Consider the following 16,840-nt stretch of genomic DNA (forward strand, 5'->3'; position numbering starts at 1 on the left):
ACATAAATGCCACAAAATGACATCACTGATGACATTGCAAATCACAAGACCTCTGGTTGTTAATTCAGCCATCTCTGACACATATGGAACAATCAAATCGACCCAAATACGAAATTATTTAAACTGCCGTCAAGGTCAGATGGGCACAGCCTAAAGAGTAGGACATTGAATAGCAGAATGGCATGAAGGAAAACACTCCCCACCTCATGAATCACCAGGCAGGGACAGCAAAGAGATGCTGCCTGCAAAATGCCCCAAGGCCATGGGATAAGGCTGTCCCACCCCTCCAGAACCAGCATAAAAGCCAGCCCAGAGCCTCTCTCCCTCACACACTTCTCCTGACGCCTTCTGCTCCTGCTGACAACCAGGTAAGTCTCAATCCCCTCCCGGACCCTCCTGCTCCTGCATCCCTGGCCCCTCTCTTCCAGCACGCTCAGCCACAGCCTCAGCAGCCTTTACGCTGCCCCATAGGCCCACAACAGCTTCCACACTCCCTAACCCTTCTACATCACCACCCCTCACATCCCCATACCCCTTCCCTGCCTCACCTCCGCTGTTCCAGGTACCCTCGACACCTCACCCATGGCCTGCTACGACTGCTGCCGACCCTGCGGACCCACCCCGCTGGCCAACAGCTGCAACCAGCCCTGTGCCCTGCAATGCCAGGATTCCCGCGTCATCATCGACCCTGCCCCTGTGCTGGTCACCCTGCCAGGACCCATCATGACCTCCTTCCCCCAGAGCACCGCCGTCGGATCCACCTCCTCCGCTGCTCTGGGCACTGAGCTCAGTGTGCAGGGACAGCCCATCTCTGGTGGATTTGGTGGCTTTGGCCTTGGCTATGGCCATGGATATGGCTATGGCTGTGGTTTTGGCTACGGGCAGGGCTATGGCTATGGCCTGGGCTGCTATGGCAGAAGGAGCTATGGCTACAACTGCTAAGGGATCTCAGCACCACCCTGGACACCACTTTCTTGGGCCTCTGGCATCAGCTCCTGCAAGCAAAGCACCATGGCTGGTCATTTTCCTACTTGTACCTCTCACCAGATCCCGACTTCTCCTTTCTCCTGTCTCTTCATTCCTGTGCCTCAATAAAGTTGTCCAGCATCAAAGCCTCATACGCCTCCTGCTCTTCTGTAATTCCAGTGGTCTCACAGCCTTACCATGCACATTCCAAGCCTCAAGAGGGTTTTGGGCTACGTGCAACAACACACTCCGTCACAAATATGTCAAAACAACTAATAAAAACTTCGGACATAGGAAGCATAGGAGGGGACACCTTCCAGAGCATGACACAAAACCATCACGGGATAGACCAAAGTCTTGGACACATCCATGCTCTCCTGGGTACAGCTCTGGTCAAGTCACTCCCTGTCAGAACACACTTGGCAAACTCTCTTCCCCACCAGGACTCTTGAACCCCTCCAGCAATAAGAGTCCCAAAATCCTCCACTTCAGCAGGAAATCTGGAGTGCAAGTGCTTCAACTTCCCTGCTCCAGCAAGACCAACATGAGCAGGATTCCCAGCACCATGGCATGTTCAGTACTGGCTCTCCAAGGGCCAACAGTCCAAAATCTTTTCTACTCTGTGACCACCCACAAAATGAGAAATCCTTCACTTCTTTAGCAATTGAATTCCATCTGTTTTCCCTTTGCCCTTGACCTCTTGTCCTGCACATGTGCACTGCTGAGAACAGCCAGGTTCATTCACCATTATTCCCTGCCATCAGGGATTTGCACACACTGATGACACCACCCTGTCCAGCCTCATCCCCTGGGAGTCCCAGCTCTCTCTGTTTCTCATCCAGGAATTATTCTGCAGCACCTCCAGAATCTTGGAGTTTCTGAAATGGTCGCTGTTAATTAATTCACTAAGATGACTTCATTTTCACATTGGGGAGACTACAATTGCACACAACACCTCACATGGGACCTCACCAGTGCTCAGAAGTCACCAAGAGCCTCCTCATCACATCATCTCCCTGCCTCATCACAATAATTCTCCCCAGTCCTGATCTGGAGACTGGGGGTTCCTTTTCCCACAATGATACAGGGACACCTCCTGCCGCATTCCTTCTAACCCAGAATGACTCTGAAAGGTGTTGTCAGAAAGGAAAACAATTGTTCCCACTGACGACCACATATTTTTTCCTATATGGCATGACTCCTCAAATGCAAAAATACTTGTCAGCTGCCCTTGCTGAAGTCCAGCAGATGTCCAGAACTCATCAAGTTTTCAGTGTTGGCCCAGTGGATGCCACTCCTGGACTACAGCACTGGGGACTTTGGGAAACTGACCACAAGCCACAGGCCCCAGCCCTTCAGACCTTTTGCAGTCCACTTCATTGGGCATGGACACCAGCTGGGCTCACCTGGGTTGTTGAGGCTCATGCAATGCTTATCTCCAACAACCCTGGGCAACCTCCAAATCCTCATGCAGACAATCACAAGTGGCCTTAGCCTTTGGCACTCAACCCAAGGGATAACTTAAAATTTCAAAATCTCTGAGGCTAGACTATCATCCAAACACACACGGAGCATGTCCAAATTGAAAGTGAGGTCTGAGGTCAGCCTTTGCCAACTGGGATAAATGTGTGGAAGGATGGAAGGTAATGGAAGGTGCAACACCTCCTCCTTGGCACAGCTGCCAGTCTCAGAGCAGCCTCACAGAACTGTGAGAAATTGGGAGTAATTTTTCAGAAGACACACACAAACCATGGCACACGAGGACCATGAGGTGACCACAGTGATGGCACCACACCTCTCCAAATCTTGGGTGACATCTTCCGCTCTCCCTGACACAAATCATCAACAGAAATCTTTGACCTCTTGGTAGTCGCAATTAAAAGTTGCCAGCACAGATGGACAGGGCCTCAGGAGCAGGATATGGAATTGCATCATTCCACAAGGAAACGCACCCACCTTGTCAGGGAAGGACAGAGGAGCTCACTGAGGCTCCATTAGTAATTATTTGCTTACAGGAACACAATGTTAAGAATTAGAGGTTATGAATTATGAAACTTGTGGCTTCAATGAGGAATAAGCTAATTGATGTCAGAGAGAGCCTGGGAAAAAGGGGATCAAGCCCAGTTTGTTGTTTCTTTACAGGATTTCATAACAACGTCAAGGAATACAGTTCAAAAGGCAGAGTCCATTGTCATATAAATTTCAGAAATCCAAATGCACCGTAATACTAGATTAGGTTCAGCCTGAAATTCCTCTACTTTTAAATGTGCTCTCTCTTGATCCCATTCCAGACACAAGGCCAGGAGCTCTCTTTCATCCGTCAGGAACAGATCCCAGGCTTTGAGATCCTGCCAGGCTAGAGCAGAATGACCCCCTCAGGACATTATTAGCACCCTCAGCATTCCTGTGTGCAACACAATGACTGATGGCCATCCAGCGGCACAGAACAGAGACCCAGTCTTCACAAGGCACCGACAAAACACAGCACATGAGTGCCACAAAATTACATCACTGATGACATTGCAAATCACAAGACCTCTGGTTGTTTATTCAGCCATCTCTGACACATATGGAACGATCGAATCAACCCAAATACGAAATGATTAAAGCTGCAGCCAAGGTCAGATGGACACAGCCTCAAGAGTAGGACATTGAATAGCAGAATGGCATGAAGGAAAACACTCCCCACCTCATGAATCACCAGGCAGGGACAGCAAAGAGATGCTGCCTGCAAAATGCCCCAAGGCCATGGGATAAGGCTGTCCCACCCCTCCAGAACCTGCATAAAAGCTGGCCCAGAGCCCCTCTCCCTCACACACTTCTCCTGACTCCTTCTGCTCCTGCTGACAACCAGGTAAGTCTCAATACCCTCCCGGACCCTCCTGCTCATTCAACCCTGGCCCCTGTCTTCCAGCACACTCAGCCACAGCCTCAGCAGTCCTCACGCTGCCCCATAGGCCCACAACAGCTTCCACACTCCCTCACAATCCTGCATCACCACCCCTCACATCCCCATACCCCTTCCCTGCCTCACCCCCTCTCTTCCAGGCACCCTCCACACCTCACCCATGGCTTGCTACGACCGCTGCCGACCCTGCGGACCCACCCCGCTGGCCAACAGCTGCAACGAGCCCTGTGCCCTGCAATGCCAGGATTCCCGTGTCATCATCGACCCTGCCCCCGTGCTGGTCACCCTGCCAGGACCCATCATGACCTCCTTCCCCCAGAGCACCGCCGTCGGATCCACCTCCTCCGCTGCTCTGGGCACTGAGCTCAGTGTCCAGGGACAGCCCATCTCTGCTAGATTTGGTGGCTTTGGCCTTGGCTATGGCCGTGGATATGGCTATGGCTGTGGTTTCGGCTATGGCTATGGCCTGGGCTGCTATGGCAGAAGGAGCTATGGCTACAACTGCTAAGGGATCTCAGCACCACCCCTGACACCACAAGCTCTGGGTTCTGGCAACCAGTCCTGCAAACAAAGCACCTTTGCTGGTCATTTTCCTACTTGTACCTCTCACCAGATCCCGACTTCTCCTTTCTTCTGTCTCTTCATTCCTGTGCCTCAATAAAGTTGTCCTGCATCAAAGCCTCATACGCCTCCTGTTCTTCTGTAATTCCAGTGGTCTCACAGCCTTACCAAGCACATTCCACACCTCAACAGGCCTTTGGGCTACGTGCAAAAACACACTCCCTCACAAATATGTCAAAACAACTAATAAAAACATCTGGCATAGGAAGCACAGGAGGGGACACCTTCCAGAACATGACACAAAACCATCACCTGATAGACCAAAGTCTTGGACACATCCATGCTCTCCTGGGTACAGCTCTGGTTCAAGTCACTTCCTGTCAGAATACACTTGGCAAACTCTCTTCCCCACCAGGATGCTTGAACCCCTCCAGCAATAAGAGTCCCAAAATCCACCAGTTCGGCAGGAAATCTGGAGTGCAAGTGCTTCAACTTCCCTGCTCCAACAAGACCAACATGAGCAGGATTCCCAGCACTATGGAGAGGTCAGTACTAGCTCTCCAAGGGCCAACAGTCCAACATCTTTTCTACTCTGTGACCACCCTCACAATGAGAAATTCTTGACTTCTTGAGCAATTGCATTCCATCTGTTTTCCCTTTGCCCTTGATCTCTTGTCCTGCACACGTGCACTGCTGGGAACAGCCAGGCTCGTTCACCTTCATTCCCTGCCATCCGGGATTTGTGCACTCTGATGACACCACCCTGTCCACCCTCGTCCCCTGCGAGTCCCAGCTCTCTCTGTTTCTCATCCAGGAATTATTCCCCAGCACCTCCAGAATCTTGGAGTTTCTGAAATGGTCGCTGTTAATTAATTCACTAAGGTGACTTCATTTTCACATTGGGGAGACTACAATTGCACACAACACCTCACATGGGACCTCACCAGTGCTCAGAAGACACCTAGAGTCTCCTCATCACATCATCTCCCTGCCTCATCACAACAATTCTCCCCAGTCCTGATCTGGAGACTGGTGGTGCCCTTTCCCAACATGATACAGGGACACCTCCTGCCCAATTCCTTCTAACCCAGAACCACTCTGAAAAGTGCTTTCAGAGATTAAAATAATTGTTCCAAGTGACACCCAGGTATTTCTTCCTATATGGCATGAATCCTCACATGCAAAAACACTTGGTATCTGGCCTTGCTAGAAGTCCAGCAGATGTCCAGAACTCATCAAGTTTTCAGTGTTGGCCCAGTGGATGCTACTCCTGGGTTACAGCACTGGGGACTTGCTGCCATCTGGACTTTGGGACAATGACCACAAGCCACAGGCCCCAGCCCTTCAGACCTTTTGCAGTCTACTACGTTGGGCATGGACACAAGCTGGGCTCGCCTGGGTTGTTGAGGCTCATGCAATGCTTGTGTCCAACAACCCTGGGCAACCTCCAAATCCTCCTTCCAACAATCAGAAGTGGCCTTAGCCTTTGGCACTCAACCCAAGGGATAACTTAAAATTTCAAAATCTCTGAGGCTAGACTATCATCCAAACACACACGGAGCATGTCCAAATTGAAAGTGAGGTCTGAGGTCAGCCTTTGCCAACGGGAATAAATACATGGAGGGATGGAAGGCAATGGAAGGTGCAACACCTCCTCCTCGGCATAGCAGCCAATCTCAGAGCAGCCTCTTAGAAATGTGAGAAATTGGGGGCACTTTTTCAGAAGGCACACACAAACCATGGCTCGCAAGGGCCATTAGGTGACCACAGTGATGGCACCACACCTCCCCAAAGCTTGGGTCACATCTTCAGCCCTCCCTGACACAAATCATCAACAGAAAAATTTGACAGTTGGTAATCGCAGTTAAAAGTTGCCAGCACAGGTGGACAGGGCCTCAGGATCAGCATATAGAATTGCAACATTCCACAAAGACACGCACCCACGTTGTCAGGGAAGGACAGAGGAGCTCACTGATGCTCCATTAGTAATTATTTGCTTACAGGAACACAATGTTAACAATTACTGGTTATGAGTTATGAAACTTGTGGCTTCAATGAGGAATAAGCTAATTGATGTTAGAGAAGTCTGGGAAAAAAGGGATCAAGCCAGTTGTTTGTTTCTTTACAGGATTTCATAAAAGCATCAAGGAGTAGAGTTTAAATGGCAGAGTGTATTGTCATATATATTTGAGAAATCCAAATGGACCATAATATAGGAATATGTTCAGCCTGAACAGCCTAAATGTTAAATATCCACTCTCTTGATTCCGTTCAAGACACAAGGCCAAGAGATCTCTTTCATCCATCAGGAACAGCTCCCAGGCTTTGGGATCTTGCCAAGGAATAGCAGATGGACCTCCCCAGGACATCAGCAGCTCCGACAGCACTCTTGGGTGCAACACAATGGCTGAAGGACATGCAGTGTCATGGAAGAGAATCCCAGTCTTTACAAGGCACCTGCAAACCAAAGCACACGAGTGCCACAAAATGACATCACTGATGACATTGCAGATCTCCAGGGCTATGGCTGTTTATTCACACATGGGAACATCACATGGAACTGACACACATGGAACATTCCAATCCACCCAAATACCAAATTATTAAGGCTACTGCCAAGGTCAGATGGACACAGACTCAAGAGTAGGACATGGAATTGTAGAATGGCCTGAAGGAAAACACACCACACCTCATGACTCACCAGGATAGGCCAGCCAAGAGGTGCTGCCTGCAAAATGCCCCAAGGCCATGGCACAAGGCTGTCCCACCCTGAGAGGACCAGCATAAAAGCCAGCCCAGAGCCACTCTCCCTCACACACTTCTCCTCACGCCTTCTGCACTTGCTGACAACCAGGTGAGTCTCAAACCCCACACCGTCCTGCTCCTGCACCCCTGGCCTCTCTCTTCCAGCATGCGCAGCCCCAGCCTCAGCAGCACTCACACCTCCCCACAGCCCCACAACAACCTCCACATTCCCTCGCCTTCCTGCATCACCATCCCTCACACCCCCACACCCCTGCCCTTCCTCACTCCCCTCTCTCTTCCAAGGATCCTCCACACCGCCCCCATGGCCTGCAACAACATCTGCCGACCCTGCGGACCCACCCCGCTGGCCAACAGCTGCAACGAGCCCTGTGCCCTGCAATGCCAGGATTCCCGCGTCATCATCAACCCTGCCCCTGTGCTGGTCACCCTGCCAGGACCCATCATGACCTCCTTCCCCCAGAGCACCGCCGTCGGATCCACCTCCTCCGCTGCCGTGGGCGCTGAGCTCAGTGCCCAGGGACAGCCCATCTCTGGTGGATTTGGTGGCTTTGGCTTTGGCCTTGGCTATGGCCTTGGCTATGGCCGTGGATTTGGCTATGGCTGTGGTTTTGGCTATGGCCAGCGCTATGGCTATGGCCTGGGCTGTTATGGCAGAAGGAGCTATGGCTACAACTGCTAAGGGATCTCAGCACCACCCCTGAAACCACCAACTCTGGCTTCTGGCAGCAGCTCCTGCAAGCAAAGCACCTTTGCTGGTCATTTTCCTACTTGTACGTCTCACCAGATCCTGTCTACTCCTTTCTCCTGTCTCTTCAATCTTGTGCCTCAATAAAGTTGTCCTGCATCACAGCCTCATACGCGTCCTGCTCTTCTGTAATTCCAGCGGTCTCACAGCCTTACCATGCACATTCCATGCCTCAACAAGCCTTTCGAGTATGTGCAGCACCTTCCCTCACAAATATGTCAAAACAACTAATAAAAACGTCTGGCATAGGAAGCATAGGAGGGGACACCTTCCAGAACATGACACAAACCTATCTCTGGATAGACCAAAATCTTGGACACATCCATGCTCCCCTGGGTACAGCTCTGGTCAAGTCACACTTCTGCCAAACTCTTCCCCACCAGGACTCTTGAATCCCTCCAGCAATAAGAGTCCCAAAATCCTCCACTTGGCCAGGAAATCTGGAGTGCAACTGCTTCAACTCCCTTCTTCAGCAAGACCAACATGAGCAGGATTCCCAGCAGCATGGAAAGTTCAGTACTGGCTCTCCCAGGACCAACGGTCCAACATCTTTTCCACTCTGTGACCACCCTCAAAATGAGAACTTCTTGGCTTCTTTGCACATGGAAATCCATCTGTTTTCCCTTTGCCCTTGACCTCTTGTCCTGCACATGTGCACTGCTGGGAACAGCCAGGATCATTCAACTTCATTCCCTACCATCAGGGATTTGTGCACTCTGATGACAACACACTGTCCACCCTCATCCCCTGGGAGTCCCAGCTCTCACAGTTTCTCATCCAGGAATGATTGTCCAGACACTCTGGAATCCTGGAGTTTCTGAAATGGTCACTATTCAATAATTCACAAAGATGACTTCATTTTCACATTGGGGAGACTAGAATTGCACACAGTACCTCACATGGGACGTCACCAGTACTCAGAAGACACCAAGAGTCTCCTCATCACATCATCTCCCTGCCTCATCACAACAATTTTCCCCAGTCCTGATGTGTAGACTGGGGGTGCACTTTCCCACAATGTTTCAGGGACATCTCCTTCCCCATTCCTTCTAACCCAGAAAGACTCTGAAAGGTGTTTTCAGAGACTGAAACAATTGTTCCAAGTGATGCCCAGATATTTATTCCTGCCTGACATGAATCCTCACATGAAAAGAAACTTAGCAGCTGTCCTTGCTGAACTCCAGCAGATGTCCTGAATTCATCAAGTTTTCAGTGTTCGCCCAGTGGATGCCACTCCTGGGCTACAGCACTGGGAACTTGCTGCCATCTGGACTTTGGGACACTGACCACAAGCCACCGGCCCCAGCCCTTATGAGCTTTCTCTGTCCACTACACTGGGCACTGACACCAGCTGGGCTCACCTAGGTTGTTGAGGGTCATGCAATGCTTGTGTCCAACAACCCTGGGCAACCTCCAGATCCTCATTCAGACAATCACAAGTGGCCTCAGCCTTTGGCACTCAGCCCAAGGGATGAATGAAAATATCAAAACCTTTGCGGCTAGACTATCATCCAAGCACCACTGAACATGTCCAAATTGAAAGTGAGGTCTGAGGTCAGCCTTTGCCAACTGGGATATATGCGTGGAGGCATGGAAGGCAATGGAAGGTGCAACATCTCCTCCTCGACACAGCTGCCAATCCAAATCCAGCCTATCAGAACTGTGAGAAATTTGGGGCACTTTTTCAGAAGGCACCCTCAAACCATGGCACACGAGGGCCCTGGGCTGTCCACAGTGATGACACCACACCTCTCCAAAGCTTGGGTCACGCCTTCAGCTATCCCTGACTGAAATCATCAGCAGAAAACTTTGACCACTTGGTAGTTGCAATTAAAAGGTGGGCAGAGCCTCAGGAGCAGGTGGACAGGGCCTCAGGAGAAGGATATGGAATGGCATGATTCCAAAAGAACACCCACCCACCTCGTCAGGGAAGGACAGAGGAGCCCACTGAGGTTCCATTAGTAATTATTTGCTTACAGGAACACAATGTTAACAATTACAGCTTACGTGTTATGAAACTTGTGGCTTCAATGAGGAATAAGCTAATTGATGTCAGAGACAACCTGGGAAAAAAAAGATCAGGCCCAGTTTCTTGTTTCCTTAATGGATTCCTTAACAATGTCAAGGAATACAGTTCAAATGGCAGAGTACATTACCACATAAATTTCAGAAATCCAAATGGACCAGAACACTGGAATACGTTCAGCCTGAACAGCCTCTAATTTTAAATATGCTCTCTTTTGATCCCATTCAAGACACAAGGCCAAGAGCTTTCTTTCATCCATCAGGAACAGCTCCCAGGCATTGGGATCTTGCCAAGGTACAGTAGAAGGACCTCCCCAGGACATCAGCAGCTCCCTTAGCATTTCTGGGTGCAACACAATGACTGATGGACATCCAGTGGTTTCAGAAGCAAGTCCCAGTCTTCACAAGGCACCCACAAACCACAGCACACGAGGGCCAAACAATGACAGCAGTAATGATATTGCAAATCTCCAAGGTTCTGGTTGATTATTCAGCCTTCCCTGACATACATGGAACAATCAAAACAACACACATACCAAATTATTAAAGCAGCTGCCAAGGTCAGATGGACACAGCATCAAGAACAGGACATGGAACTGCAGAATGGCATGAAGGAAAACACTCTCCACCTCATGACTCACTAGGCGGGGCCAGCCAAGAGATGCTGCCTTCAAAATGCCCCAAGGCCATGGCACAAGGCTGTCCCGCCCATCCAGAACCAGCATAAAAGCCAGCCCAGAGCCTCTCTCCCTCACACACTTCTCCTCACGTCTTCTGCTCCTGCAGACAACCAGGTAAGTCTCAATCCCCTCCCGGACCCTCCTGCTCCTGAAACCCTGGTCCCTCTCTTCCAGCACGCTCAGCCACAGCCTCAGCAGCCCTTATGCTGCCCCATAGGCCCACAACAGCTTCCACACTCCCTAACCCTTCTGCATCACCACCCCTCACACCACCATACCCCTTCCCTGCCTCACCTCCGCTGTTCCAGGACCGTCCACACCTCACCCATGGCTTGCTACGACCGCTGCCGACCCTGCGGACCCACCCCGCTGGCCAACAGCTGCAACGAGCCCTGTGCCCTGCAATGCCAGGATTCCCGTGTCATCATCGACCCTGCCCCTGTGCTGGTCACCCTGCCAGGACCCATCATGACCTCCTTCCCCCAGAGCACCGCCGTCGGATCCACCTCCTCCGCTGCTCTGGGCACTGAGCTCAGTGCCCAGGGACAGCCCATCTCTGCTGGATTTGGTGGCTTTGGCCTTGGCTATGGCCATGGATTTGGCTATGGCTGTGGTTTTGGCTACGGGCAGGGCTATGGCTATGGCCTGGGCTGCTATGGCAGAAGGAGCTATGGCTACAACTGCTAAGGGATCTCAGCAACCAGTCCTGCAAGCAAAGCACCTTTGCTGGTCATTTTCCTACTTGTACCTCTCACGAGATCCCGACTTCTCCTTTCTCCTGTCCCTTCATTCCTGTGCCTCAATAAAGTTGTCCTGCATCAAAGCCTCATACGCGTCCTGCTCTTCTGTAATTCCAGTGGTCTCACAGCCTTACCATGCACATTCCACACCTCAACAAGCCTTTGGAGTATGTGCATCAACACCTTCCCTCACAAATATGTCAAAACAACTAATAAAAACATCTGGCATAGGAAGCATAGGAGGGGACACCTTCCAGAATATGACACAAAACCATCACCTGATAGACCAATGTCTTGGACATATCCATGCTCTCCTGGGTACAGCTCTGGTCAAGTCACTCTGTGTCAGAACACACTTGGCAAACTCTCTTCCCCACCAGCACGCTTGAACCCCTCCAGCAATAAGAGTCCCAAAATCCACCAGTTCGGCAGGAAATCTGGAGTGCAACTGCTTCAACTTCCCTGCTCCAGCAAGACCAACATGAGCAGGATTCCCAGCATCATGGATAGTTCTTTACTGGCTCTCCCAGGACCAACAGTCCAACATCTTTTCTACTCTGTGACCACCCTCAAAATGAGAAATTCTTGACTTCTTGAGCAATTGCATTCCATCTGTTTTCTCTTTGCCCTTGCCCACTTGTCCTGCACATGTGCACTGCTGAGAAGAGCCAGGCTCGTTCACCTTCATTCCCTGCCATCCGGGATTTGTGCACTCTGATGACACCCCCCTTATCCACCCTCGTCCCTTGGGAGTCCCAGCTCTCTCCACTTCTCATCCAGGAATGATTCCCCAGCACCTCCAGAATCTTGGAGTTTCTGAAATGGTCGCTGTTAATTAATTCACTAAGATGACTTCATTTTCACATTCGGGTGACTAGAATTGCACCCAATACCTCACATGGGACATCATCAGTGCTCAGAAGACACCTAGCGTCTCCTCATCACATCATCTACCTGCCTCATCACAACAATTCTTCCCAGTCCTGATCTTGAGACAGGCAGTGCCTTTTCCACAACGATACAGGGACACATTCTGACTCATTCCTTCTAACCCAGAACTGCTCTGACAGGTGTTTTCAGACATGAAAATAATTGTTCTGAGTGACACTCAGATATTTCTTCTTACCTGGCATGAATCTTCAGGTGAAAAAACACTTACCAGGTGCACTTGCTAGAAGTCCAGCAGATGTCCAGAAGGCAGCAAGTTTTCAGTGCGGGCCCAGGGATCAGCATGGAGGACTTGCTGCCATCTGGACTTTGGGACAGTGACCACAAGTCGCAGGCCCCAGCCCTTCAGACCTTTCTTAGTCCACTACACTGGGCATGGACACCAGCTGGACTGGCCTGGGTTGTTGAGGCTCATGCAATGCTTGTCTCCAACAACTCTGGGCAACCTCCAAATCCTCATTCCAACAATCACAAGTGGCCTCAGCCTTTGGCACTCAGCCCAAGGAATGACTGAAATTATCAAAACCGTTGAGGTTAGACTATCATCCAATCACCCACTAAGCATGTTCAAATTGAAAGTGAGGTCTGAGGTCAGCCTTTGCCAATGGGGAATAAATGCATGGAGGGATGGAAGACAATGGAAGTTGCAACACCTCCTCCTTGGCACAGATGCCAGTCTCAGAGCAGCCAATCATAACTGTGAGAAATTGGGGTAATTTTTCAGAAAGCCACCACAAACCCTGGTACATGAGGACCATGAGGTGACCACAGTGATGACACCACACCTCTCCAAATCTTGGGTCACATCTTCAGCTCTCCCTGACACAAATCATCAACAGAAAACTTTGACGTCTTGGCAGGCACAATTAAAAGTTGCCAGCACGGGTGGACAGGGCCTCAGGAGCAGCACATGGAATTACACAATTCCACAAAGGCACAGACCTACCAGGTCAAGGAAGGACAGAGGAGCTCACTGAGGCTCCATTAGTAATTATTTGCTTACAGGAACACAATGTTTACAATTTCAGGTTATGAGTTATGAAACTTGTGGCTTCAATGAGGAATAAGCTAATTGATGTCAGAGACAACCTGGGAAAAAGAGGATCAAGCCCAGTTTGTTGTTTCTTTACAGGATTTCATAACAACATCAAGGAATACAGTTTAAATGGCAGAGTACATTACCACATAAATTTCAGAAATCCAAATGGACCGTAACACTGGATTAGGTTCGACCTGAATTTCCTCTAATTTTAAATATGCTCTCTCTTGATCCCATTCCAGACACAAGGCCAGGAACTCTCTTTCATCCATCAGGAACCGCTCCCAGGCATTGAGATCTTGCCAAGCTATAGCAGAATGACCTCCCCAGGACATCATTAGCACCCTCAGCATTCCTGTGTGCAACACAATGACTGATGGACATCCAGCGGCACAGAACAGAGTCCCAGTCTTCACAAGGCACCGGCAAAACACAGCACATGAGTGCCACAAAATGACATCACTGATGACATTGGAAATCACAAGACCTTATTTGTTTATTCAGCCATCCCTGACACATATGGAACAACAAAATCGACCCAAATACCAAATTATTAAAGCTGCTGCCAAGGTCAGATGGGCACAGCCTCAAGAGGAGGACATGGAATTGCATGAAGGAAAACACTCCACCACTCCTGACTTACCAGGCTGAGCCAGGCAAGACCTGCTGCCTGAAAAATGCCCCAAGGCCATAGGACAAGGCTGTCCCACCCCTCCAGAACCAGCATAAAAGCCAGTCCAGAGCCTCTCTCCCTCACACACTTCTCCACACGCCTTCTGCTCCTGCTGACAACCAGGTAAGTCTCAATCCCCTCCCAGACCCTCCTGCACCCCTGGCCCCTCTCTTCCAGCACACACAGCTCTAGCCTCAGCAGACCTCACACCACCCCACAGGCCCACAACAGCTTCCACACTCCCTCACACTCCTGCATCATGGCCCCTCAACACCCCACACCTTTCCTCACCCTTCTCTCTTCCAGGCACCCTCCACACCACACCCATGGCCTGCAACAACATCTGCCGACCCTGCGGACCCACCCCGCTGGCCAACAGCTGCAACCAGCCCTGTGCCCTGCAATGCCAGGATTCCCGTGTCATCATCGACCCTGCCCCTGTGCTGGTCACCCTGCCAGGACCCATCATGACCTCCTTCCCCCAGAGCACCGCCGTCGGATCCACCTCCTCCGCTGCCGTGGGCGCTGAGCTCAGTGTGCAGGGACAGCCCATCTCTGGTGGATTTGGTGGCTTTGGCCTTGGCTACAGCCTTGGCTATGGCCGTGGATTTGGCCTTGGCTGTGGTTTTGGCTACGGGCAGGGCTATGGCTATGGCCTGGGCTGCTATGGCAGAAGGAGCTATGGCTACAACTGCTAAGGGATCTCAGCACCACTCCTGACACCACCAGCTGTGACCTCTGCCAACAGCTCCTGCAAGCAAAGCACCATTGCTGGTCATTTTCCTACTTGTACCTCTCACCAAATCCTGACTTCTCCTTTCTTCTGTCTCTTCATTCCTGTGCCTCAATAAAGTTGTGCTGCATCAAAGCCTCATACGCCTCCTGCTCTTCTGTAATTCCAGTGGTCTCACATCCTAACCAAGCACATTCCACACCTCAACAGGCCTTTGGAGTATGTGAATCAGCACCTTCCCTCACAAATATGTCAAAACAACTAATAAAAACTTCGGACATAGGAAGCACAGGAGGGGACACCTTCCAGAATATGACACAAAACCATCACCTGATAGACCAATGCCTTGGCCACATCCATGCTCTCCTGGGTACAGCTCTGGTCAAGTCACTCTGTGTCAGAACACACGTGGCAAACTCTCTTCCCCACCAGCACGCTTGAACCCCTCCAGCAATAAGAGTCCCAAAATCCTCCACTTGGCCAGGAAATCTGGAGTGCAAGTGCTTCAACTTCCCTGCTCCAGCAAGACCAACATGTGCAGGATTCCCAGCATCATGGATAGTTCAGTACTGGCTCTCCCAGGACCAACAGTCCAACATCTTTTCTACTCTGTGACCACTCTCAAAATGAGAAATCCTTCACTTCTTTGCACATGGAATTCCATCTGTTTTCCCTTTGCCCTTGACCTCTTGTCCTGCACATGTGCACTGCTGAGAACAGCCAGGTTCATTCACCATTATTCCCTGCCATCCGGGATTTGTGCACTCTGATGACACCACCCTGTCCACCCTCAACCCCTGCGAGTCCCAGCTCTCTCTGTTTCTCATCCAGGAATGATTCCCCAGCACCTCCAGAATCCTGGAGTTTCTGAAATGGTCGCTGTTAATTAATTCACTAAGATGACTTCATTTTCACATTGGGGAGACTAGAATTGCACACAACACCTCACATGGGACCTCACCAGTGCTCAGAAGACACCAAGAGTCTCCTCATCACATCATCTCCCTGCCTCATCACAACAATTCTCCCCAGTCCTGATCTGGAGACTGGCGGTGCCTTTTCCCACAATGACACAGGGACACCTCCTGCTGCATTCCTTCTAACCCAGAACCACTCTGAAAGGTGTTTTCAGAAAGATAAACAATTGTTCCAACTGACGACCACATATTTTTTTCCTATATGGCATGAATCCTCACATGCAAAAACACTTGGCAGCTGCCCTTGCTGAAGTCCAGCAGATGTCCAGAACTCATCAAGTTTTCAGTGTTGGCCCAGTGGGTGCCACTCCTGGGCTACAGCACTGGGGACTTGCTGCCATCTGGACTTTGGGAAACTGACCACAAGCCACAGGCCCCAGCCCTTCAGACATTTCTCACTCTACAACGCTAGGAATTGCCTGGGTGGTTGAGGCTCATGAAATGCTTGTCTCCCACAACCCTGGGCCACATCCAAATCCTCATTCAGACAATCACAAGTGGCCTCAGCCTTTGGCACTCTTCCCATGGGATGACCAAAAATATCAAAACCTTTGAGGTTAGACTATCATCCAAACATGCACTGAGCATGTCCAAATTGAAAGTGAGGTCTGAGGTCAGCCTTTGCCATCTGGGAGAAATTTGTGGTGGGATGGGAGGCAATGGAAGTTGCAACACCTCCTCTTTGGCACAGCTGCCAATCTCAGAGCAGCCAATCATAACTGTGAGAAATTGGGAGTAATTTTTCAGAAGGCACACACAAACCATGGCACACGAGGGCCGTGAGGTGACCACAGTGATGACACCACACCTCTCCAAAGCTTGGAACATGCCTTCTACCCTCCCTGACACAAATTATCCATACAGAGCTTTGACTTCTTAGTATTTGCAATTAAAAGTTCCCATCACAGATGGACAGGGCCTCAGGAGCAGCATATGTAATTGCACCATTCCACAAAGGCACACACCCACCTTGTCAGCGAAGGAAAGAGGAGCTCATTGATGCTCCATTAGTAATTATTTGCTTACAGGAACACAATGTTAACAATTAGAGGTTATGAGTTATGAAACTTGAGGATTCA

At 50.3% G+C, this 16,840-nt stretch overlaps 5 protein-coding genes across 5 annotated transcripts; all 5 read left to right on the top strand.

The window, feature by feature from the left end:
• Positions 1-582: 582 nt before the first annotated feature.
• On the top strand, positions 583-942 carry LOC135283142 (feather beta keratin-like). The gene has a single exon (XM_064394035.1). The coding sequence runs from the start codon at positions 583-585 to the stop codon at positions 940-942; it is 360 nt and encodes a 119-aa protein (XP_064250105.1).
• A 3,092-nt stretch (positions 943-4,034) lies between these two features.
• On the top strand, positions 4,035-4,382 carry LOC135283745 (feather beta keratin-like). Its single transcript, XM_064395155.1, has one exon. It carries the CDS (start codon positions 4,035-4,037, stop codon positions 4,380-4,382), a length of 348 nt encoding a protein of 115 aa, XP_064251225.1.
• Positions 4,383-7,502: 3,120 nt separating this feature from the next.
• LOC135290366 (feather beta keratin-like) lies at positions 7,503-8,016 on the top strand. Its single transcript, XM_064404271.1, has one exon. It carries the CDS (start codon positions 7,503-7,505, stop codon positions 7,878-7,880), a length of 378 nt encoding a protein of 125 aa, XP_064260341.1. The 3' UTR covers positions 7,881-8,016.
• A 2,962-nt stretch (positions 8,017-10,978) lies between these two features.
• Positions 10,979-11,550, top strand: LOC135290374 (feather beta keratin-like). The gene has a single exon (XM_064404281.1). It carries the CDS (start codon positions 10,979-10,981, stop codon positions 11,336-11,338), a length of 360 nt encoding a protein of 119 aa, XP_064260351.1. The 3' UTR covers positions 11,339-11,550.
• A 2,827-nt stretch (positions 11,551-14,377) lies between these two features.
• LOC135284415 (feather beta keratin-like) lies at positions 14,378-14,749 on the top strand. The gene has a single exon (XM_064396287.1). The coding sequence runs from the start codon at positions 14,378-14,380 to the stop codon at positions 14,747-14,749; it is 372 nt and encodes a 123-aa protein (XP_064252357.1).
• The last annotated feature ends 2,091 nt before the right edge of the window (positions 14,750-16,840 follow it).

The sequence above is a fragment of the Passer domesticus genome, chromosome 1, assembly GCF_036417665.1.
Source record: "Passer domesticus isolate bPasDom1 chromosome 1, bPasDom1.hap1, whole genome shotgun sequence".
Lineage (NCBI taxonomy): Eukaryota > Metazoa > Chordata > Aves > Passeriformes > Passeridae > Passer > Passer domesticus.